At 51.8% G+C, this 24,531-nt stretch overlaps 1 protein-coding gene across 1 annotated transcript in view; it reads left to right on the top strand.

The window, feature by feature from the left end:
- MDGA1 (MAM domain containing glycosylphosphatidylinositol anchor 1) overlaps window positions 1-23,922 on the top strand; it is a 53,275-nt gene extending 29,353 nt beyond the window's left edge. The window contains exons 3-17 of the mRNA XM_065885402.1: window positions 3,654-3,828; window positions 4,930-5,126; window positions 5,892-6,024; window positions 6,266-6,535; window positions 8,436-8,765; window positions 11,645-11,938; window positions 12,777-13,061; window positions 14,692-14,843; window positions 15,681-15,858; window positions 16,102-16,125; window positions 17,124-17,276; window positions 17,633-17,767; window positions 22,405-22,535; window positions 22,747-22,855; window positions 23,575-23,922. Coding sequence (XP_065741474.1) covers window positions 3,654-3,828; window positions 4,930-5,126; window positions 5,892-6,024; window positions 6,266-6,535; window positions 8,436-8,765; window positions 11,645-11,938; window positions 12,777-13,061; window positions 14,692-14,843; window positions 15,681-15,858; window positions 16,102-16,125; window positions 17,124-17,276; window positions 17,633-17,767; window positions 22,405-22,535; window positions 22,747-22,855; window positions 23,575-23,666 — 2,658 coding nt within the window. The 3' untranslated portion in view covers window positions 23,667-23,922. The remainder of the gene's footprint in view (window positions 1-3,653; window positions 3,829-4,929; window positions 5,127-5,891; window positions 6,025-6,265; window positions 6,536-8,435; window positions 8,766-11,644; window positions 11,939-12,776; window positions 13,062-14,691; window positions 14,844-15,680; window positions 15,859-16,101; window positions 16,126-17,123; window positions 17,277-17,632; window positions 17,768-22,404; window positions 22,536-22,746; window positions 22,856-23,574) is intronic.
- The last annotated feature ends 609 nt before the right edge of the window (window positions 23,923-24,531 follow it).

The following is a 24,531-nucleotide window of genomic DNA, read 5'->3' as shown; positions in this document are numbered from 1 at the left end:
ACTCCAATCCCTGTATCTGTTGAGCAGACGCTCTATCAGATATATACCTTCAACCGCTGTTTGAAGGCAGACCACACGCCAAGCACTATGCTCGTTACTTTCTCCAGTGTTTTCTCTTTGGAGCCTCGCAACTGTGCTGTGAGGAAGGCATCAGGGCCTCCATTTTAAGCTGAGGAAATCGAGGTTCAGAGAGGTTGGGTAAACTCCCAAGGTCCCCAGCTTTTGTGAGGGTGGGAGCAGAATTCAAATCCAGAACCAGCATTCTCTGTAACTTCCTCCTACTTCAGGAGGCTTCCAGTAGGCAAGCCCCACACTTTTGACATTAAGAGACTCAAAGCTATTAGAAAGTAACAGAAGATGCGTATCTGGAAAATCTGGGTGAATTTTGTCCCAGACTAAGTGTTTGGTTCAGGCAGGAAGTATTGGCTGGTTATCACTGAGAGCTGACAGGTGGAGGCAGGAGGGTGGGCTGGAGGGATGGGCAAAATTTGCTGGCGAGCTGCGGTGACCTTTAAAAGCAACAGAAAAGGTTTTGGTTGGATCCTAGGAAGCGCAGTGATTGCAAAATCCTGTTTTCGGGGGACAACTTTGGGAACAGGGACAGCTTTAGTAGGTTTGGTCTTGAGACAAGCAGATGGACAAGAAAACTCCTAAAGACTTTTTCAAACTGAAACTGTCATCACTGCTTCCTCCTTCTTAATGATTGTTTTTTGGAAGTGTAAACAATGCTGCCAGTCTTCAGGTTGGTGTTTGCATAGGTGTGACTTTAGGCATTGGGCCACCTCTCCCTCAGGCTGCACTGGCCATCTGTGTGTGTCCCCTTGTGCATCACATGTAGGCATCATTTGTGGCTGTGGCTGTGAGTCCATGCACCCATTTTCTATTTCCATTTGTAGTTTCATTATTCTTCCTGCTACCTAGGCTCAAACCCTTGGGCTCATATTTGACTCTTCCGCATATCATTCCCCACACCTAGCCAGGCTCTGAGGCCTTCCTTTTTACGTCTCTTGCATGGGTCTCCTATTCCTCATTACCCCTTGAGGTCAGACCTTTAGTCTTGTCCCTTGGCCCACTGCAGTAGACTCTAACTGGGCTCCCATTCTCCTACATCTCCCCCTCCAATCCATTCCTGCACCCTGCTCCCAGAATCATCATCCTTAGACCTGCTACATTATATCACTCCCCTGCTCAGAAACCTTCGATGACTCCACATTACCTACCAGACCAAGTTCAGGCTCATAGAGGTGGAACTAAAGACCCCCCCCCCACAATGCAGCCCCTACCTGCCTGTCCTGTCTGATCTCCCACGGCCATCCTCCTCACACCCCGTCTTCAGTGAACCTGTCCAAATACACCCTGTTCATCCTTGCTTTAGCCACTGCTCTTTACCTGTCCTGAAATGCCTTCTAGTGCTTTTTGCTCATTTCATTACAATAAATATTTACTGAGCACCTGCTATGTGCCAAGTACTGTGATGGGTCCTGAGGATACAGCTGCAGTTCCTGTTGTCATGGAGCATCCAGTCTAGGGGTGGAGCAAGTATCATCTCATAGCCCAGTTTGTTGTCAGATGGAAGAATGAGTGGGCATGGAATTCCCTACTCCAAACAAATAGCAAGAGAGAGGGACTCTCTATGGTTAAAATGAAGAAGAAATCTATAGCGATGGTAGTGAGCAAAAGCTGAAGAAACTGATACTTTGAGGGACTTAACTGCATACTCACCTCAGGGGTAGTAGTATTAATACACACATTGTGGGTAAGCGCTGAGGCCACAGGCCCATCTATGACTGGAGCTAGAACTGGACTTCTTACCTAAAGCTGGAAGCTTGATAAGAGTGATACCACCTATGAATGGGGACCAGAAGATCTCTGCCCCATAGCCCAGAGTCACAGCAGGGAGCAGACTTTCTGCTTCAGGGTGTGGGTGCAAACAGAGTCACCTATGAGGGAATAACCCTAATCCAGTCTGTGTCTTGCACTATCCAAGTGGTGAGGAGACCTTAAGCTGAGAAACTAATATAAAAACTGGGACTTCCCTGACGGTCCAGTGGTTAAGACTCCGTGCTTCCAATGCAGCGGGTATGGGTTCGATCCCTGGTCAGGGAACTAAGATCCCACATGCCGCGGGGCATGGCCGAAAAATACCCAAACTGGTTGAAACCTGTGAATGCATATATCTTGGGCATAGGCAACCATAAAGCTACACCACAGACAGGCCTGTCAGTGCCCAAGTGGGAGTTCTGAGGAAGATAATTCCTACTGAATACAAGCCCATGGGGTGAAATTTTAAAGCATATCTAAAAATACAGTGCCAGGAGAGCCAGTCTATAGACCCAAATAATTGAACAATTCACATCTGAGAAAACAGAGATGATAGAGCAATATGAAAGGATCTTTAAAATAAATGTGTTTAAAATGTTTAAAGAGACAATGGAAGGAATAGAATCTATAAGACGGGAGATTATAAAACCTGATCAGTTAAGATATGGAAAAAAGCAAATAGAAATCCTAGAAATAAAAAATAATAGTCTTTAGAAAAATTTGGCCTCAATACCATAGAAGTAGCTAAAGAAGAAACTGATGAATTGGATAATAGATCCAAGGAAATCAGCTACAATGCAGTCTGGAGAGGACAAAGGGATGGAAAATGTGAAAAGGAAGTTGGGAGACATGGAGGATAGAATGAGAAGCTGTAACAAATTTAGGCATTCTACAAGGACTAGAGAAAACTTAGAAAGAGGCAACATTTAAAGAGATAAAGCCTGAGAATTTTGTAGAATTGAAGAATGGTATGAACTCTCAGATGGATAAACCAAGTCCTAAGCATTTGTAAACAAACCCCATCTAGATAAATCATGGTAAAACTGCAAAATGTCAAGTACAAAAAGCAAAAACATTTTCATGGTCTTGTTCTTTTTCCAAAGCACCCTCTGATCTACGTCTGAATGTCCTGAAACTGCATGTAGCCTTCCCCAAGTTTTGTAACCCCTGGGTCCATGAGGGTAGAGTTGAGGGTGGTGAGGAGATGAGAACAGCAGTGACACACCGTCACTCCTGCCAAATTCTATTGGTCACACAGACCAGCCCTGGTACAAAATGGGAGGAAAGTACAGAAAGGTGTGAATACCAGGAGGTGGGGACCACGGCGGGCCATGGTGGAGGCTGGCTATCACATAGACCTCTTTCACAGATGAAAAATCTGAAGCTAGGAGATGAGTAACCTACCCAAGGCCACTAAGCTAATAAGTGGAATAACAAAAATTTAATCAAATTCTTACTTTTCCAGGAATGAATTATATACTCATTTAGTCTTCTCAGTAAGCCTAGGAGGGGAGTAATATTTCCATTTTACACATGCGGAAAGGAAGGCAGGAGAGGTTGGGTAACTTGCCCGCAAATCCATGATGCTAACAACTAAACATACTGCCTTTTTAAAAGCCTCTTCCACCTGACCCCAGATTCCCCAGGCTCTTCACTGAGAGGTCCTACCTCCAGCGTGCATTCCCATGTTTGGGTTAGTTTTGCAGGCCTGTGTATGCCTTATGTGCGCTCGTGGAAAAGTATGGGGGTGGGCGGGGACCCCCCTCCCCTTCCCCCTCCCCTTCCCCCTCCCCCTCCGTGCGGTCTGACTCTGCCCTGCCTGGCTGGCCCAGGTGCGTTGGACCAAGACCGCGGGCAGCGCGTCGGACAAGTTCCAGGAAACATCGGTGTTCAATGAGACACTGCGCATCGAGCGCATCGCGCGCACGCAGGGCGGCCGCTACTACTGCAAGGCTGAGAACGGCGTGGGCGTGCCTGCCATCAAGTCCATCCGGGTGGACGTGCAGTGTGAGTCGGGTCTGCCTCTTAGTACCCGGGCCAGGGGCCTGCTTCTGGGGGCTCAGGCTGGGAAGGAGGAGTGGGGAGAAGGGTAGAGAAGTGGCACCTCCATGTAGAACAACTGTAGAGACTTTCTCTTTTCCAGGATAGAGAAGGGCATCCCTGATGTTCCTTTGACGTGCACTACCTTATACCATTCACCCATCTCTATCTTTAATCCCATATGAACCTTGCAGCATCCCTGCAAAGTGGTCAGGGAGGGCAGGACAGGTTGGATTATACCCATTCTACAGATGAAGAAGCTGAGACCAAAGGCTTGTGACTTGCTCACTGCATAGGTCTCTTCTCATTATGGTCCAGTGTCCTTCCCACAGTACCTCATGTCTCTGCTTTTGTCCCAGGGAAGCTCTGAAATTTCCCTATCCCAACACCTGCAGGACCAGGCACCCCTCAGTCCTTGCTACAGGTTGAATGGGAAGCCCTCAGTCCCTGCCTGCCATCCACGGATATTCCCTTGACCACTCAGAGGCTATCTCCCTTCTTGCCATCTGCCTCTGTGCCATCCAGGCTGACCTAGGTACCCAGAAGCTGTGGGGCCAGGCCCAAAGGTCTGTCTGCCACCATCTTAATATCTACAATGAACCTATCCATTAAATACACCCCCCTGCCCCAAGTGGGACCTGATAGAGTGGTGGAACCCCAGGCCCTCTCTTCTGTCCCCCTTCAGCCACCCAGGGGCCTGACAAACCCTGGGGCTGAGGGTCGTTTCTCAAGTTATTGCAGCTGGAAGGGTCTGGCAGGCATGGCCTGATTTCCAGTGTGCAGCTACTTCCTCCATCCCATGGTAGGAGGGTGAAGATAGACACACACATCCCCCCGCCCTCCCCACCCCCCAGCCAATGCAGGTCCCTGAGGAGGGACTGCTGAGAAGCCAACACATCCAGTCCCCTGCCTCTGACAGGTTGCTCAAGCTTGCAGGGCTGGGAGAGCATCTTGCTCTCTGGAAGCATCCCATGAGGGTAGCTTAACTTTCCCTGAGAGCTGCCAGGGGCCCAAGCCCTCCACCTAGGGGGTCACGCATCTGACTCCACTGGGGCTGTGCCCTTGCAGACCTGGACGAGCCAGTGCTGACAGTACACCAGACAGTGAGCGATGTTCGAGGCAACTTCTACCAGGAGAAGACGGTGTTCCTGCGCTGTACGGTCAACTCCAACCCACCTGCCCGCTTCATCTGGAAGCGGGGCTTGGACACCTTGTCTCACAGCCAGGACAATGGGGTCGACATCTATGAGCCCCTCTACACCCAGGTCAGGATGGGCGGCAGCTGGCTTGGTCTCCTCATGGCTCACCCCACATTCTTCCTCCTGCACCCCACAAGGGAGGGGGCCAGGGGGGCTGAAGCCTCACCATCTGGAGTTCCAGGGACTGCCCTGACTCCAACAAGTTTCTTCTGACATCAGAAGCAAGCATTCTGATTGGGCTTCAGACCACCTGGGGCAGACAGAATTGAGACAGAAAGGTCAGGAAGCAGTGGTGAGGACAGGAGAGTCCTCAAGGCAACATGTCCTCTAAGAAATTTGCCAGTTAGGAGAGGCACCTCCTGGGGCAGACAAGTCATCCCTGCCTGTTGCTGGCTGTCAGGGTCTTTGGAACAGCGGGCAGGAACAGCAGGAATTGGGGTAGAAAGATGAGTCACTTCCCATGGCTCTCCTGCAGTCCTAGGAGATGGTGATGAAGCCATCCTGCAAGAGAGTTTTCAGAGGCAGCTTTCCTAGGTGGCTGTCAGAACTCCACATGTAGCCATGGCCTGTAGGGCCAGCCCTATATTTGTATGGGTTGTAAGACAGAGCAGGATTCCCTCGTTACCCTTCCATTTCCTAGAATGGGGAAACTGAGGCCTGGTCCTGACCAGTGTGTACCAGGACACCCTCAGACCCATGGAAGCCCAGGGTATGGGGAGTGTGCCATCCACCCCAGGCTCAGTCCTGAATAGGAATTTGCTTTAGCCTCTGGTGCTTGGTGAATGTGTGTGAGACCCAAGCAGGCCCCTCACCCCAGTGGTCACTGCCCAGGGGGAGACCAAGGTCCTGAAGCTGAAGAACCTGCGGCCCCAGGACTATGCCAGCTACACCTGCCAGGTGTCTGTACGCAACGTGTGTGGCATCCCGGACAAGGCCGTCACCTTCTGGCTCACCAACACCACGGGTACAGGCACTTCCCCGCCCATCCCCTTTCCCACCTGGGCTGAGTCCTCAACCAGGAGGTGGTGCCCATCTCATGTAAGACTCCAAGCACATCACCACGAGTGTTTCCCCTCCTCCTTCCTGCCTGCTCCTTCCCTTCTCCCCCTGCAGGCCTTCCCCGGCCCCCATTCCCTCCCTGATTCTCCTCCCCCACATCTGGCCCTGCCTCATGGTCCCCTAAGACCCCATTCTTGTCCTCCTAGCACCACCAGCCCTGAAGCTGTCTGTGAACGAAACTCTGGTGGTGAACCCTGGGGAGAATGTGACGGTACAGTGTCTGCTGACAGGCGGTGATCCTCTGCCCCAGCTGCAGTGGTCCCATGGACCAGGTCCACTGCCCCTGGGTGCCCTGGCCCAGGGTGGCACCCTCAGCATCCCTTCAGTGCAGGCCCAAGACTCTGGCTACTACAACTGCACAGCCACCAACAATGTGGGCAACCCTGCCAAGAAGACTGTCAACCTCCTGGTGCGATGTACGTGGCTCCGGAGGGGTGGAAGCAAACTTGGGAAGCAGACAGGGTCCCTGTACCTTGGGAACTGAAATGGGAAAGGGGCCTGTCTGCTTCTCCTTGGTAGGGGAGGTAGGCTGAGAAGGCAGGTTCCAGGCACTTTGATTTCCCTGCAATTCAGGTGTCTGCCAGCAGATGGCAGGACTAAAATTTGCATAAAGTTTTATTTACAGTTTACAATCAATACATTTTCAAATATAACCTCAACAACCCAAGAAGTAGGAAGGGCTGGTGTTGATTACCTAGATTTTTTTAGACTGGGAAACTGAGGCTGCAAAAAGCTAAATGTGGACATTCCAGACTCTAAGAGAAAGTTCCTGACTTTCTCCCTGTACAATGGTTTCTACATGATTAATAGAATTAAAGTGAAAATAACACACATTTCCACATACCTCATATGTAAATCTTTATTAGCAAAGCATTTCAGTGAGTATAAAGATAATTACTAAATGTAAAAATGATTAAAACTTGGAGCACAATATAAAGAAGTACAAATACTTTCCTAACTAAATTTCAGCCTCAGTAATTATCATTAGCTGCTCGATAAGATCTTGATTTTACTACTCTGCTTTAAGGAGGAAACTTTAAATTCTTCTGCTTGTGCAGCTTTAGGTGGTTGTTTTAAAATTTATTTAAAAAAAAATTTTTTTAAAGATCCAGGCTTGTTTCCAGCTTTTTAGCACTTGAAAGTAAGATACAGCTTCTGTCAAATTCAATTGAGCATCTTCTGATGAACACTCTTCTTTGTTCATCCATCACTGACCAGTCTCTCCCTGACTCTCCTCACCAAGAGAAGCTAGCTCTCTATGACTTTTTACTTAATTATGATTAAGTAGTGAGAAAGATAATAGTCAAACTGTGGTTATCTAATGACCACTGTTTCCTTTGATGGTACTTTTCCCATCAGAAGATTGTTCTTCCCCACCTGATCCATATGCCCTTTAAAACCTGGGTTGGTAAGATTGCCATTTTCATCAAATACTTGTGGTCACCTCTCGGGGTGACATACAGCCTGCTTCACTCAGCCCAGTCCTGATTTATGGCTGTTGTAGCAGAGTCCTTTCCAATGAGCACCTAATATTAAGAATTCTGTCTAATTCTAGGCATACATAAAACAATTTTTAGATTTTTAAAGGAGGCCAGACCACTTTCTTTCTAAACTCTGTATTTTTATGTAACTGCATGTAAAATGATTGTATTGGTCTTTTTTTTTTTTTAATGACACAAACTTGTTGCAAAGAGCTAAACAGCACAAAAGGGCAAGTTAAAAATTTCCCCTTAATTTCCCTCAGTCCCATTCTCTAGATAGAACCAGTGTTACATTCTGGTGCCTCTTTCCAAAATTTGTATTTTGTATATTCTGGGTTTAAAACAACAATAAAAATAAAGCAGCATAGTAGTTAAGAGCACAGGCTCTGAGTATGAATTCAAGATTGGCTATTTACCAATACTTCTTTGAGCAAGTGAATTAAACTGTCTGAGCCTCATTTCCCTCCTTTGTAAAATAGGGAAAATAAAATGCCTCCCTCAAAGATTGTGGGATGGGCTAAACGAGGAAACCCACATACAGTGCTTAGAACAGGGCCTCTCATAGTGTATGTTTGGTCAACAGTGGCTGTATTGATTACTAAACCCACTTTTCTACAGTGAGCTTTTCTTTTTTAACTTTTGGAAACACATCTGAGAGAGGAGAACAATTTCCAAGCAGAGAAAGTGGTGGTTTCTCCTGGGAGTGGGATCGTAGCCCCCAAACTCCAGGAAGGCCAGTTGGAGGGTAGAAGCTGCATCTGGATGGGGGTGGTGAGACAGGGAACCCTGGCTTTGGGCCAGCTCCAGCCACCTTTCCCTCCCCATCCACCCATAGCCATGAAGAATGCCACATTCCAGATCACCCCAGATGTGATCAAAGAGAGCGAGAACATACAGCTGGGCCAGGACCTGAAGCTGTCATGCCATGTGGATGCAGTGCCCCAGGAGAAGGTGACCTACCAGTGGTTCAAGAATGGCAAGCCAGCACGCATGTCCAAGAGGCTGCTGGTGACTCGCAATGACCCTGAGTTGCCCGCTGTCACCAGCAGCCTAGAGCTCATTGACCTACACTTCAGCGACTACGGCACCTATCTGTGTGTGGCTTCCTTCCCGGGAGCACCTGTGCCCGACCTGAGCGTCGAGGTCAACATCTCCTCTGAGACAGGTGGGCAGCTGGAGGGGGGCAACAGGGAGGTATGAGGGGGCTGGAGAGACCCACAGAGGGGAGGTGGGGGCAGCAGCTTGGGAAAGGGAGGCCACAGTGAGGAGGATACCATTTGTTCATGCCATATGCATTTATTAAACACCTGTTATGTGCCATGCATTATGCTACGCACTGGAGTAAAGTGGTGGGCAAAACAGGCCACATTGAACTTAGTAGCAAATGTTTTTCAGATCATCCCACAAATAAATGTATCACTGCAAACTGTGATGCATGAGAGTCAGGAAAGAGTTTCCTAAGATAGCAGGTTTGATCTGAGATCTGAGGGAGGGGCAGGATTTTAGTAGGCAAAGGAGAGCAAAGGGAGGGTGGAAGAGAAAAGCAGGCCAAGGAATCAGCATATGCAAAGGCACCGAGGCAGGAAAGTACATGAAGCATTTGGCGCACTGAAAGGAGAGTGTGGCTGGGAGAATAGAGTGAGATGAGAGTGGAGAGGTTGGCAGGGGCCAGATTTTGCAGAGGATTTGGGTCTTTATTCCAATAATAATAAATAACGATAATGAAATAATGGCCAACATTTACTGAGTGTTTACTATGTGTTCTGATGATTTTATATTTATCTCATTCACCTTCATCATTTACTTTATGGGGTAGGTGGTTCATCTTCAGTTTTTAGAGATGAGGAAACTTAGGCTAAGAGAGTTTAAGAGTCTTACCTAAGGTTACACATCAATAAATGGTGGAGGTGGGATTCAAACCCAGGCAACCAGACTTCAGAGCCTGCTCTCAGCCACCCGTGAAGGGTTTACACTTTGAAAATTACAAGAGTTTGGAGGGAGTGACTTTGGAGAAGGTCTCTGGAATCTCATCTCCAGCCCTCAGTACCTTGCACTGAGTTGCTGGCTGACTTTGGCTAAGCCTCTTCAACTCTCTGGGCCTCAGTCTCTCCTCTATGAGACATTGAACCAGATGGCCTTGGAAGCTCTTCCCATCCTGACATCTGAACAGGGAGAGGCCAGGTGTAGCTGGAGGTGTCAGGAAAGGCTTCCAGAAGGAGATAGACCTGAGCTGGGCTTTGGGAGTGGACTAGGCCTCCACAGATTCCACAAATCCATTTTGCAAATCACAGAGCCATGTCTGGGGTGAGGAGCTGGGGACTCAGACACGAATGCCACAGCCCCATCATCAGAGCTCACTGCCTAGACAGAGAGATAGACCTGTTGCAGAAGGGCCAGGCAAGGTGGAGGAAAAGGAAGGACAAACCTTAGATAAGACTCAGGAGCTAAAGGTGGGGTCTGCAGAGCATCTGGGGGCACAAGAGGAGTACCAGGCTGCCCGGGGTCATCAGGGAAGGCTTCTTAGAGGAGCCATTTTCCATGTGAGCATTTGCCCATGCTCAAGCCCATGAGAGGAGGGACAGGGAGCCCCCAAGGTGTATGAGACTTGCTGTGTCCAGGAAGTATGTTCCTTACAAGTGGATCCCACAGCTGGAACACAGGATGGGAAAGGAAGATGAGGCTGGGGGTTGACAGAGGCCAGAGCACAAGGGCCTTGTTAGAAGAGCCAAGGAGTTTGAGCTTTAACCTGAGGGCAGTATGGCCTCAAAATGGAACAGCCCTTTATCTTGTGGGGGCAAAGAAGGGTTGGGAGCTGGGGTGTTTTAGAAACAGAGAAATCAGTGGGGTACAGGGCCATTTCCTTCATTTTATTCGTCAGCTTGATGCCTAGGACATAGAAGCTTTTTAAGGACCTGTGGAGATGGTTTAGAAGTGGAAAAATAAATTAAAATTAACTGGCTCCAAAATACAAAGGGAAAACTGCAGAATTAAAGCCAATAAATGTATAAATGTTTACAGAGTATAAATTATGCTAACTAGATAACTGGACTTCACCTTGCCTTGTAGAGTTATTTACGATTTATATTTAATGTAGACATTTAATTTGTTTGATGTGATATGGGATGGGACCCATGGAAGTCTTTAAAAGACCCTTAATTTGGGCAATGTGTTGGGTTGGATTAGGTTTGGCTGTGAATAACAGAAAAAAACCTAAATAATGGTGCCTTTAAATGAGCTAGATGTGTATTTCTTCTTTAAGTAAAAGTGAGCAGTCCAGGCTGGAATAGTTGCTCTGCTCCACCAAATCCTCAGAGCCCCAGGCTCCATCTTGTCTTGCTTTTCTGTTATCTTTAGCATGTGCCCCCTCGTCCACGATGGCAGTGCCAGCTGCAGCCATCAGTCTGCATTCCAGCCTGCAGGGAGGAAGAGAGGCACTGCCTCTCCATTTAAAGACTCACACCATCTTGGCCAGGATTTAGTCACGTGACCAGAGCTAGCCATAAGGCAGGCTGGGAAATACAGTCTTTATTCTGGCTGTGTGTCCTGCTAAAGCCCAGATATTCTTTCACTTTTGAAGAAAGGGTAAGGATGTTGGGGGACAGACTACCAACCTGTGATAACACTCCAGAAAGAGAAGATGGAGGCTTTCACTAGAGCAGGGCCAGTAGGCAGGAAGGAAGGGATTGAGGGGGAAGATATTTAGCAGAACTATTTAAAAAGTGGAACCCCCCCAAATAAATAAATAAAAGGTGGAATCCCCCAAACTTAGTAATGTTGGGGATAAGGGGATAGAAAGAATTGGCCTGGACGACTTCAACACTCTTTCTGAGTTGGGAGACCTTGAGGTAGAGACCCAGGAGGTGGAGAGGATTTGGGGAGGGGAGTTCTGCTTTCAAGATACTGCAGGATCTGTGGAACATCAGGGATGGGAAAGGAGGCTCGCACTTAGTGGGAGGGAAGCAGGAGCCCCAGAGCAGAGGCCGGGGGATGGGGGTCGGTGAGGGGAAGCTCTAACCCCGCTCCTACCTCTTTCCTGCCCCGCAGTGCCTCCCACCATCAGCGTGCCCAAGGGCAAGGCCGTGGTGACCGTGCGCGAGGGCTCGCCCGCCGAGCTGCAGTGCGAGGTGCGGGGCAAGCCGCGGCCGCCTGTGCTTTGGTCCCGTGTGGACAAGGACGCTGCGTTGCTGCCCTCGGGGCTGCCCCTCGAGACCTCGGACGGGAAGCTGCGGCTGGAGCGTGTGAGCCGCGACATGAGTGGGACCTACCGCTGCCAGACGGCTCGCTATAATGGCTTCAACGTGCGCCCCCGCGAGGCCCAGGTGCAGCTGAACGTGCAGTGTGAGTCCCACCGCCCCACCCAGACTACCGTCCAGAGCTGTCTCTCCCGGTTTACAGTCAGGCCTGCCCCCTCTTCACCCCTTCACCCACCCTAGTCCAACCAAACCCCTCTGCTGATACCCCTAAACCCTCCTTGACCCCCGTGCTCTAAGACATGGAGGTCCATGACTCTTGCCGCACTTCTACTCCATCTTCATTCCCAGGGACCCAGTAAGCAAAGAAATAACTGATTTTGCCAAGTGAAACTGGGAGTTTGAAGGAGGAAGGAACCTTCAAGGGAACACACTGCCTCTGATAGTAAAATGACGAGAGTTAACGTACCACGTGCCAAGCACTGAGTGTTTTAATGCCCAAACTCATCTAGCCTTCCACAGTCCTATGTATAGATTCTGTTATTCACCCATTTTTACAAAGAGGGAAACCGAGTCACACAGATGTTAAGTAACTTGCCTAAGATCTCACAGCTAGTTAGAGGCAGAGCTGGGGTTTGAACCTAAGCTATCTGGCTCCGGAGATCATGCTGTAAATCCCGACGTTATGCTGCTTTTCATTACACGGAGGGTGAGGGGACCATTTGAGGCATGAATAGAGGCCCAGTCTGGGAAGCTCGGCTGGAGGTTTTGGCCGGGAAGGAGTAGGTATCTGCAGGTCGGGGAGGTATGAGGGTGGCTATTTTGTATGTTGTGAGTATGTATCCGCCCTGAGACCCTTCCAGGATGCTGCGGGGTGGGGGGAGGGGTGGCGGGAGTAGGGGCGAGTACGTCGCCTCCCCATGGGGCCGCTCCTCAGACCCCACTCGGTGGGGAGAGGCCCCGCTGACCGCCGCCCCCGCCCCCAGTCCCGCCGGAGGTGGAGCCCAGCTCCCAGGACGTGCGCCAGGCACTGGGCCGGCCAGTGCTGCTGCGCTGCTCGCTGCTTCGAGGCAGCCCCCAGCGCATCTCCTCGGCTGTGTGGCGCTTCAAAGGGCAACTGCTGCCTCTGCCGCCTGCCGTCCCCGTCGCCGCCGAGGCCCCCGACCACTCTGAGCTGCGCCTCGACGCCGTCACCCGCGACAGCAGCGGCAGCTACGAGTGCAGCATCTCCAACGACGTGGGCTCTGCTGCCTGCCTCTTCCAGGTCTCGGGTGAGTGTCCCGACTGCCCCGCCCCAGCCAGCCCCGCCCACCTGGGGCCAGGCTCCGCCCCAACCCCAGCCCTGCCCAGGCTCCGCCTGGGGCCCCGCCCTTTGCGGCCTCACTGCGCCTGGTTTAGGGCCCTGCCTTTCCCGGACCCGCCCATGCTAGGTACAGATCCCACGCAGGCCTCCCGGATATAACCGGGACGTTCTCTCACAGCCCTGAACCCTCCACTTGCCCACTCTAGGTCTAGGCCTTCCCCTTTCGAGGCCCGCCTCGACTTGGCCTAAGCCTCGCATGTTTTAGCTTTGCCCGGTTCCTGGCATCTGACACACCAGCTCCCTTCACCAGGCCTAGACTTCGCCCCTCTAGCCCCAGGAGCACCAGGTATGGGCCCTTGCCTTTAAAGGCCCATTCACGCCTGGCTTACGCCCTGCCTACGTGAGGCATAGGCTCCACCCCTTCCAGCTCTCTGCTTCCACCTGTTTGAGTAGCAGGCATCGCTTTCCCTCCAGCCCTGTCCACGTCAGGTTTAGACCGACCCGCTCAAGCCCTGGGCACCGCCGCATCTCAGCCGTCACTTCTCAAGCCCCTCCTCCTTCGTCCTTGGCCTTAGAGGCTGCAGATAGGAAATCTCTTCCTGACTGCGGGCCCAATGTGAGGGGTCTGAGCTGTTAGAGGAGGGAAGAAGGCCTCAACAGCTTCTCTGGAACGTCGTGGGTGGCGCTGGGCCAGCCAGCACACATTTCCTGAGCTGTCACTCTAGAGGTTCAGGCCCCTCGGTGCCCAGAAATCCCTTTCAGCCCCATCTCTTCATGTCATTCAGGTGGGCATTTTGGGGCTGCAGATGGGCGTGGGTGGGTCAGAAAGGAGGGAAGGTCGTGGTGAGAGTGGAGGGGAAAGGCGGGACCCACTCCCTTCTCTTCCTCCCTTGGAGAGAGCCGGTACCCTGTCAGAAGCAGCACCCCAGAGGAGAGCCCCAGGTGTGCCTGTCCCCCATTTTACTGTGCCCCCGCTCTCCCAACAGCCTCTGACTGACTGGGTGCCCCTTAGCTCTTGTTTGGATCTCCTCACTCACAGTGGGGGGCTAGGGCCACAGGTCACTGGCCACCTACCCAGCCCCTCCCCACCCCACCCAGCCCTGCCAGCCAGAGGCCCCTATGACATTTCCCACCTCCTTCCCCCTCCCCTGTTCTCCCACACTTTCCCTGTCTCCCCACCTTTTGGCCGCTCTCTATCTCTCTTCCCTTCCTTCTACCTCAAAATCCATGACCCTTCTTGGTGTCTTCTATCCAATTCTCTTCCCCTGTGTCTTCTCTAATATCCCTTCTCTGTGTCTTAACCACATTTCTCTTTTCCATCCTTTCCTTGGACTTTCCACTCCCTTGTCACCAACACCACCTCTTGGATTCCCAATCTCCCTTTCCTCCATCTCCCACCTTCCCACCTACCCCTCATTCTCCCCAATCTCCTCTTCTCCCACCATCTCCTCTCCTCACAATATTCCTTCTTTCTGTCTCCCCCCCCCCCGCCTGTACCACGCATCCTCTTCTGTCGCCCTCTCCCGCACCTCCTCTCTCTGTGTCTCTCCTCATCCCCTGCCCCTCATGGCCCCATGCCCCCCTCCCGGCCCTCTCAGCCAAAGCCTACAGCCCGGAGTTTTACTTCGACACCCCCAACCCCACCCGCAGCCACAAGCTGTCCAAGAATTACTCCTACGTGCTGCAGTGGACCCAGAGGGAGCCTGATGCTGTCGACCCTTTGCTCAACTACAGACTCAGTGTCCGCCAGGTGGGCCAAGGGGGACAGGGGCTCAGGTGCAGGCTGGCCCTGGGAATACTCATCAAGCCAGGGGGAAGGGGTTGGAGACACATTGACCCTCTTAGAGATAACTCTTCAGAGCCAGGGAAAAAGTGTTCTGGACACAGGAGCTGGGACGCTCTAGGGACCTGTCCCCTTTGAACCCATGCTCTGGGCACAGCCCTGAGAATTAGGCAGGGGTCTGCTGGGTTCATGTGGGGGAAGGCGGGTAAAGCCAGTCCTGCTCACAAAACAGAGAATCTACTCTTATATCAGAAGCTTAAGGCATGAGCTTAAGTCTCATCTACAGGGTCTCTAGGACACAAGGCCAGAGCCACTATATGAGTCTCGAGTCCAGTCTAATTGCATGTGGTTCTGCCCAGACTAAGGGGTAGTTGGGTGGAGGGTAAGAGTGTGACTCTGAGGCAGACTGCCTAAGCTAAAATTCAGTTCTGTATTAACTTGGGCAAGCTACATCTGTTTGGCTTCAGTTTCTTCATCTGTAAAATGGGGGTAATTATACTGTTCCAACTGATAGGATCATTATTTTGAGGATTAAATGAGTTAATAATTGCACAGCATTTAGAACAGTGCCTAGCACACATTAATTTTTCAATACGTGTTACTATCACTTATTATTAAGACAGCCCTGGGAGGTGGGCATGGAAGGGGTGATTGCTCTATCTTACAGCTGAGGAAACTGAGGGCCTGGCTTCCTAGTCCTTTGCTCTTTCTGCTCCCCTGCACTGCCCCCGAAAGTCACACCAGGGCCTGGGCTGGTGCTTAGGTGGAGGGTGTCGGGCATCTGGGAACTCCCTATATCTACAGTTGAATCAGCAAAACGCCATGGTGAAGGCCATCCCGGTGCGGCGTGTGGAGAAGGGGCAGCTGCTGGAGTATATCCTGACCGACCTTCGAGTGCCCCACAGCTACGAGGTCCGCCTCACGCCCTATACCACTTTCGGGGCTGGAGATACGGCCTCCCGCATCATCCACTACACAGAGCGTAGGTGGTGGTGGCTGTGGTGGTGGGATAAGTGGGCCCATCTCATGCCCAGGGGACCCCTCCATATTCCCCACGTGGTTCCTGAGCTTGGGGTTCTCCAATGTGCAGTGTCCTACCCTGTCACTGCAGGCCAGGAGCCTCTGGCCCCCAGGCCTACTCTGGGGACCCTGTTCCTAAGCCCACGCACCCTCTGCACAGCCCCACACCTTGGTTCTGACTTGGTTTTCCTGCTTGCTTTCTCAGCCATCAACTCTCCCAATCCGTCAGGTGAGACACCCCTACCCACTTCCCCTTCCCTTTAGGGACACAAAGGCTCCCCGGGTGGGAGGGACCCCCAAGAGATAACCCAGAGAGTAAATAGTGTGGAGGCCAGAAGTTGGCAGAAAAAGCAGAAGGGAGCAAGGCTGGGCTTGGAGATATTTGCATCCAGGATTTATTCTGGGGCTTAAAGGCTTGAAGTGAGGGTGGAGTCAGGAGGACATCTCTCTAACTCAGGGCCTTTTGTCCTCACTCAGCACCATTCACTGTCCCCAAAAGAAAAATGGAAAGACCAGGCTAATCCACATTCTCTGTTCCCTGGGGCAGAGGTCCTTAATCTGAGATCCATGGACCACCCCTACAAAGGATGAGGAGGGTCCATGAAACTGGACCCTGGAAGGGCATACAATTACTTCTTTATTTTCCCTAACTTCTAGAAATTTAACATCTTCAATGATGAATGTAGGAATGTGGTATAATCACTACCTGTGACTCTGTCATCAGTGGAAATCCAATGTTTTCACATCACCTAAAAGTTTTTGTAGCCATCTCTAAATATCATTTCCATTTATTAGTATTTCAAACTACAGTAGTTAGACCTAACACTGGATCCTGTGATTTAATTAGATAATAGAGAAGCCCACTTACTACTATATCACAAATTAATTTTTTAAATATTTTGATAACTGTATTTCAATATAATTGATTTCCTTTGTAACCCTGTGTTTTTCATTTTATGTACCTAAATAATTATTCTGAGATGAGATTCTTAACTTCACTAGACGCCAGAAGGGTTTGTGGCACAAAAAAGATTAAGAGGTCCTGTTCCGGGAATAGATTGGTCAGGGGTTCCATTGCCTGGTTTCTGAAGCCCTGGGATCCTGGGCCCGCTGCTTGGATGCTTGGGAACTGTCTCATGGGTGACCAGGAAGGCAAAGCTGGACCAGGGGACTTGAGGAGGCTGACTCTCTTTGTCTCATTCCCTCCCAACTCTGCCCTGAATATAGACAACACCTGCCACTTTGAGGATGAGAAGATCTGCGGCTACACCCAGGACCTGACAGACAACTTTGACTGGACCTGGCAGAATGCCCTCACCCAGAACCCCAAGCGCTCCCCCAACACTGGTCCCCCCACGGACATAAGTGGCACCCCTGAGGGTGAGGACATGGCCTGCTGCTAGGAATGGAGAACAGCTTCAGGGAGGGGTCTAGCCCTGGGGAGCCCGGTCTGAGAGGAGACACAGCCCCGGCCTCAGGGAGCCCCGGTCTGAGAGGAGAGAAACAGCTCTGAGCTGCTAGAGGATTGGGAAGAAGAGAAACTGCAGCAGAGTTAAGCACTCACAATTGCTGGCCCAGACTCCTGTGTTGTGCCGTGAGGCAGGGAGGTCTGGGTGGGGTGGGGTGAGGCACCTGGGATTCAGGCAGCTGATACTAAGGCCAAAAAGGAATCAGATGGAAAGAGGCCTGGGAGGGGTGAGGGGGAGGCTGTTGGCACATCTCCCCCTTCCCTGCAGGCTACTACATGTTCATTGAGACATCAAGGCCCCGGGAGTTGGGGGACCGTGCGAGGTTGGTGAGTCCCCTGTACAACGCTAGCGCCAAGTTCTACTGCGTCTCCTTCTTCTACCACATGTACGGGAAGCATATCGGTGAGTCGAGGGACCAGGTAAGCTGCACGAGTGTGTGCTGGGGCAGGGAGGGGTGTCCACAGGAAGCTGGGGACTGGCCCGGGTAAGGCCTGGGCGTCCCAAGTTGGCTGAATCACAGATCCTTATAGGGAATATGAGCAGAATCTGGGCAAGGGGGAAGTCCAGAGCCAGCTTGTCTGAGGTTTTGAGATGATCAAGGCTTTCTGAGGGTGCAAAGAAAATGGATCCACCAGGATGAGTCTTGGAGGGGATGGAGAAATCAGCTAAAAGGTTGCATGTATTGAGTGCCTGCCAGGTGCCAGGTGACATCCTGGGTTAGGGATGCATCTGTGGTCTTATTAACCCTCACAACCACCACGTGTGGGAGGTGTTACCATATAGACCAGAGAGGTTAAGCATGTGCCTGAGATCACACAGCAACCCAAGTCTGTCTGACTCTCCCAAGCCCTAAACGCAGGGTTGGAAGGGAGCTGCTCTGTGAGCAGTGAGGGGAAGTACTACTTCGTAAGCATGACCATGAACCTAAGGAGTGCCCTTTGGGAAGAGATGGCACTGGTAGGAGTGCCACATTAGTCAATGAACTCATCAGTTCAGCCATCATTTCCAGAGCTCTTGCTCTGTGCCAGGCATCTAGTGCTGCAGTGAACAGGATGGACAAATCCCTCACCCTCTTGGCACCTACAGTCAAGTGGGAGAGACAGACGTTAAATAATTAATTGCACCAGATAGGATTTGGTGACCACTGTGATGTGTGTCTGCAGCAGAAGGACAGAGGCCAAGACAGCTGATAAAAGGAATAGCCAACTGCCTCTGGGGGCTGGTTATGGAAGACTCTGCTGAGGAAATGACAATTTTAATTATTTGTTTGTTTGTTTACATATTTATGGGAAAGGTAGTGTATTTTGCACAGGTCAGAAGGTACAAAAGGGTGCATAAGGAGAGTCCCTCTCCCATCCCAGTCCTCCTGCCACCTAGAGTCCCTTCCTGGAGGCAATCAGTGTATTAGATTTTGGGGCAAACTTCCAGAAATGCTTTAAGCATGTAGAAGCCAGTACACATATATTCTCTTTCCCTCCATTTTACACACACTGTCCTGTGCCTTGCTTTTCCCTCTAAACTGTGCATCTTGGTGATCAGGCCTTAACAGACCATAGAAAGCTTCATTGTTTTCCTCAGCTACATGGTAGAGGAAGTGACTTTAAGCAAGTGTGGACCTAAAGGCTCATTGTGAAGTGTCCACAGCTAGAGTGATGGGTCGGGCCGAACTGATGAACTGGAATGAGGTGGGATGGAACCTTCTGCAGCCACTGGGGTCCCCCGGGCCATCCACACAATCCAATTCACCCAGGACCTGGGTCTGGACTTCGTGAGAAGCTTCCTGTGGGGTAGGTGGGGGTGAGGGTGACCAGGACCTCCCTGCCCAGCTAGAGTAACCACTTCAAACCAATCCTGGTTTGCCCCAGCCTTTCCCACTTTTAACACTAGAAGTCCCACGTCCCAGGCAAACCGGAACAGTTGGTCATTTTATCCTCAGCTCAGGAGGGGCACGGGAGACCCAGCGGGCAAGAAGAGCATGTTGGACACAGTAGGACCCTGGGAGATCAAGCCTTAAGAGCTGGGATGCCCAGGAGCCTGGGAGCAGAAAAAGCCCCGAGGGAGCCATCTGTGCTCCAGAGCTTGCTTGGTGTCCCCCAGCAGGTGGGACAAACACCAGTCACTGAAAGCCTCTGGGAGGCAGGTTTGAATTCTACCTAAGGAAGATCCTATAAGTATCAGATCTTCCCAGCAAAGGAATGGGCTATCCTGTGCCTGGACAGGAGGACTGTCCAGCAGGGGTGCTGTGGAGGTGACCCCTGTCCCAGGTCATGTTACTCCCCTGCTCGGCTCCCTTCCATCACCATCTTCTCCAGGCCTCCCGTACCCATCTGCCCCTGGCTGCTTCTCTGACCTCGTTTTCTGCTGCTCTCCCCTGACTCTACTCAGTTCAAGCACGCCGGTCTCCTTGCTTTTCTTTAAGTACTTGAGGCCTTAGAAGCCTTTGCTTGTGATATTTTCCCCCGCCTAGAATGTTCTTCCCCTCCCCTCATTCAGGCTTCCTTGGAGAGGTCTCCGACAGCCCCATGTAAAACACCTCTGTATCCCTTTCCTGCATTATTTTCTTTATAGTGCTTACTGCCAAAAGAGCATAAGCTTCAGGAAGCAGAGTTCTTTATCTTATTCATGGATGTGTCTCTGGTGTCTAGAATAGTGCCTGCTCAATTAGATGAATGAATGGATGAATGATGGGGAGGTAGGGAGGGCTGGGCTTGATGAACCCTGAGATAGCTTCTTACCCTGAGAAGCCTCTTTTCAGTCAGCCCTGATGACAGTGATGGAAAGTTCTTCACTGAGCATTCAAATATCGAGAACAGATAGGAATTTGATGGGGACTTTCCCTCAGGAGCCAAATAGGGAGAGAGGATGTGAATCCCAGTAACTGCCACACTGTAGAGCAGGGAGTGGTCTGGGCATGGGGAACTGCAGTTTAAGGTCTCAGAGTTCACAGGAAGCACAGAGGGCTCCCAGCTGAAGCCTGGGAAAACTTCTTGGAGGAGGTGACATTTCAGAGAGGACTTGAAGCACAAAAAGGATTCGGTCAGGGGAACATAGTAGGGGAGGGCATCTCAAGCAGTGGGAACAGCCCAGGCAAAAGCCCAGAGTCTGGAAAGCTGGACTGTGTCCAGGCTGCAGCATGTAGCTCAGTGTGGCTTTGGAGGTGACAGGAAGATAGGGAAGAATGTAGTGAGCAGGCACCCTTAAGGCCCTGGCTGACCCTGTGAAACACTGTCAGGAAGAGGGGAGATCTTGGAGCTGGTGGGATGATCAGGGAAGGGGGCAGAAATTCAATTTTGGTTTGAGTAGTGAAAAGGTGGGGTTCCCCCATTAGGGTCCTTGGGGCAGGGTGGTGGAGGAGGAAGAAACGGTTTGGAGATTGAGGTTGGACCCTGGAGGTTGGGGGATTGGAACCGGGGAAGATCTTCAGGAAGGGGAAGAAAGGGAGGTCCCTTTGGGGCTGGTGAGAAGCCCAAAAGTCTCTGGGGCTTGGGCCCTGCCTAAGCCAGTGTGGCATCTCCCGGCCCACTGGGTGCTGGCTTCAGCCCTCTCAGGGCCCCATCTGCTGGTGAGGGTTCTCCACATGCCTTGAACCTTTGTTTGCTCCTCCCCCAGGCCTGGGTCTGCTGCTGGGGAGGGGTGGGTGTTTCTTGCTGTCCAGGTCCCTCCTCTCCCCTCCCCTCCTACCCCACCTGGCAGCTCTGGGCACCAGCTGTCCCCAGTCCTTGTGCCTCACTGGCTCTCCTAGGTCCAAGCCAACTCCTTTAATCTCAGGCAGGTAACATTTGGTGGCCCTCCCCCACTGGGGGGGTCTGTCTATCTGGTGTCACAGATGGTGTGGCTTTGTCTGGGGCAGTTCCATGGAAATGCCAGCTACCAGGTGCCATCTAAGATTGATTCCCCTTCTCTCTGAGCCAAGTCTTTATGTCATAGGAGGCTTGAGATAGGCTAGAAGAGCCGGCGAGGGGGCATGACATTGCCTGGGTGCTCTTCATCAAGGCCTGATCCCTTCCTTCTCTTCCATTGCCCCTCAGCATCTTCACAGTGCCAGGCCCCTGGGTCTGTGGGCGAAGGGGCTCAGCATCCCTAGGCTAATAACTCCAAAATTTCACATTTTACCACAGCTATGTAGCACATATACTAATATCTTTCTTTGAATCAACTCCTTTTTTCTTAGCTTTGTCCTAAGCATCAATATTAGAGAAGTTGTGGGTTTGAAAGGCTAGCTTTATTCACCTCTTAAAACATATATACAAGTATGAAATTTTTCATTGAGGTATAATGGACATTATATTAGTTTCATATGTACAACATAATGATTTGACATTTGTGCATATTGCAAAACACCACAATAAGTCTAGTTAACAACCAACCGTCACCAGAATTTTTTTTTCTTATGATGAGAACTTTTAAGGTCTACTCTCTTAGCAACTTTCAAATATGCAATACAGTATTCTTAACTATAGTCACCATGCTGTACATTACATCCCCAGAACTTATTTATTTTATAACTTGAAGTTCGTACCTTTTTAGTCCCTTCACCCATTTCACCCACCTGCCACCCTCCAAGTGTTACATTTTTAAAGTCTGTTCCTGTACCTCCAGAAATCATTGCATGTATCGTGTACCACCAAGCGTGTGCATTACGTGCTTCGGGAATCCTGCTCTGTGTTCAGATATGGGCCCCAGTGTCCTGGGACAACTCCCCTATCTAGAGGGGGGAAGGGTGCTGTGTGTGGGTGTGTTTGTGTGTGTGAGTGAGTGAGTGTGTAGGGGGAATTAGCTGATTAGGAAGGAAAGGAAGAAATGAAAGAAGATTTGCCAATCGTCCTGATAAGTGGAAGCCCTGCTGCCCTATTGCTGTCCCCTTTCTTTCCCTTGCTGAGGTCCCCTCTGGGATAACAGGACACCGAGCCAGTCTGCGATGGGGAGAATGTCCTGCCCAGCGGGGACTGTGCTGCGGGCAGTGGTAGGGAGTTGAGCCTGGTGAATGGGGAAAGGTGAGGGTGCCCCCTCACTGCCCCCTCTCCTCACACCCACCACAGGCTCCCTCAACCTCCTGGTGCGGTCCCGGAACAAAGGGGCTCTGGACACGCACGCCTGGTCCCTCAGTGGCAATAAGGGCAACGCGTGGCAGCAGGCGCATGTGCCCATCAACCCCAGTGGGCCCTTCCAGGTGAGTCTGCTGGGCCCAGGGTTCCTCACAGCTCTCCAGGCCCTGGGCCATCGCTCCAGCCGGGGAGCCCTCAGGAGGGCCCAGGGCTTGCTCCTGGGAGCTGAGGAGAAAAGCTTGCAGGGACGGGGGGCCTTCCAGGGAGACGGAGGCTAAGGGCTGGGAGTCTGTGATGCAGAACCTCCCTCATGCCTGCTCTCTGACCCCACCCCAGATTATTTTTGAGGGGGTTCGAGGCTCGGGCTACCTGGGGGATATCGCCATAGATGACATCACACTGAAGAAGGGAGAGTGTCCCAGGAAGCAGATGGATCCCAATAAAGGTGCAGGATGGAAAGAGGGCGGGGGTGCTGAATCTCTGGGGGACTGTGTGGGTGGGTGCCTGTGTCAGGGGAGGCGTTGCTGTCTGAATTGGGGTTCAGAGTGGCTGGGTGATGGGATGCATGTGCTGGTGACTGTGGGAACAGCTGCTGATGTGTTTGGTACCCACCTTGGGCCCCACCCTGGCTCAGGCTGTGGGCCGTATGGAGGACAATGAGACCACCAGACCCTCCTACGAGCTTACTAAGTTTACAGTAGCAGCGTCTGTGTCTGGGTGCATCCGTGTGTGTGTGTGTGTGTGTCCAGGTGTGAATGTGTACCCCTCCCCCTCCGCCACTGGGGGCCAGGTGTTTGCAATAATAACAGCTGGCGTTTACCAGGTGATTACGATGTACCAGGCAAGGTACAAACACCTGTATATGCGTGATCTCATTTATTTCTCACAGTCCTCTGGGTGGCTCTTCCTATTAGACTTATTTTACAAACAAGGAAACTGAGGCCACTGAGGTTGAGTGAATTGCTCTGTGTCTTATGTAGTGAGCCACAGAGCCAGGATTTGGACCCAGCAGGCAGAGCACACCACCTCATGTCTTACGAGTGTGTCTGTGAGCACAGAGAGGGGGCAGAGGAACAGCCCTCCCGTGGCCTGCTGGCTGTTCCTCCCTGGCCCTGCTGAGCTGACCGGAGCCCTGGCCTGTCTCCCTTCTCTTTCCCGTCACAGTGGTGGTGATGCCGGGCAGTGGAGCCCCCTGGCAGTCCCGCCCACAGCTCTGGGGGCCCATGGCCATCTTCCTCTTGGCGTTGCAGAGATGATGAGCGCTTCGTGGCCCCCCCACCCCGCCCCCGGCACACCAAAGTGTCCGCATCGTACCAAAGACTGACCCCATGCCAGCCGGGGTGCCCAGGGGCAGAGCCGCCCGCCAGTGAGGGGGCCTGCGTTGGCTGTGAGGATGAGCAGAGAACAAGGACAGCGGCCCAGCACTGAGGCCCCAGAGACGTTTGTTCGACACACGCACACACACACCCACGCTCACACACACAGAGATAAATTAAAGCACAAGTTTCTATCTGACCTGCCAGCATCTTCTTTGCTGCAGAGACAGGGGACTCGCCTGAATGGCATCCACCACTCCAGGGACCTCGGCGCCACATAGGCCTTGTCCTGGCTGCACCTGCGGTGTGTTTCTGACCTTCCCCTGTCCCTGACTCAAGGCTTAGCTCAGCCCCGTGGCTTTACCAGAAGGAGCCAGAAGGGGAGCAGACACAGGAGCCCTGCCCTTGGCTGGACTCTGGGACCCCCTGGAATGGAGGAGGCCGGGGTCATCGGGGGCCAAGCGGGACTGACTCTGCGAACGACAAAGGACATGAGGCACCAGCTGCACACAACTCTGTTCCCAGAGCGAAGGCCAGAAGCCGGAGAGCCCAGGCCACCCGTATCCCCTGACCCATTCATTCCTGGGATGTCATATCCTGCCCCTCACTGTGCCCCCCTCGAAGGGACCTAGCACAGGGTCTTGGGCCCGGACAGTCTGGAGACTGACCCCTTCCCCACCGTCCCCATCCCACTGCACCCCACCCCACAAGCAGCTGTATTCCTGAGAGCACAGTCCCTGCCCTGCTCGGCTGGCCTAACCTCAGACCCCAGCTGAGCCAGGGGGGAGGGGTGGTGGCCAAGCCA

This window comes from Phocoena phocoena, chromosome 10 (assembly GCF_963924675.1).
Source record: "Phocoena phocoena chromosome 10, mPhoPho1.1, whole genome shotgun sequence".
NCBI lineage: Eukaryota > Metazoa > Chordata > Mammalia > Artiodactyla > Phocoenidae > Phocoena > Phocoena phocoena.
This window is presented reverse-complemented; position numbering and strand designations above follow the sequence as displayed.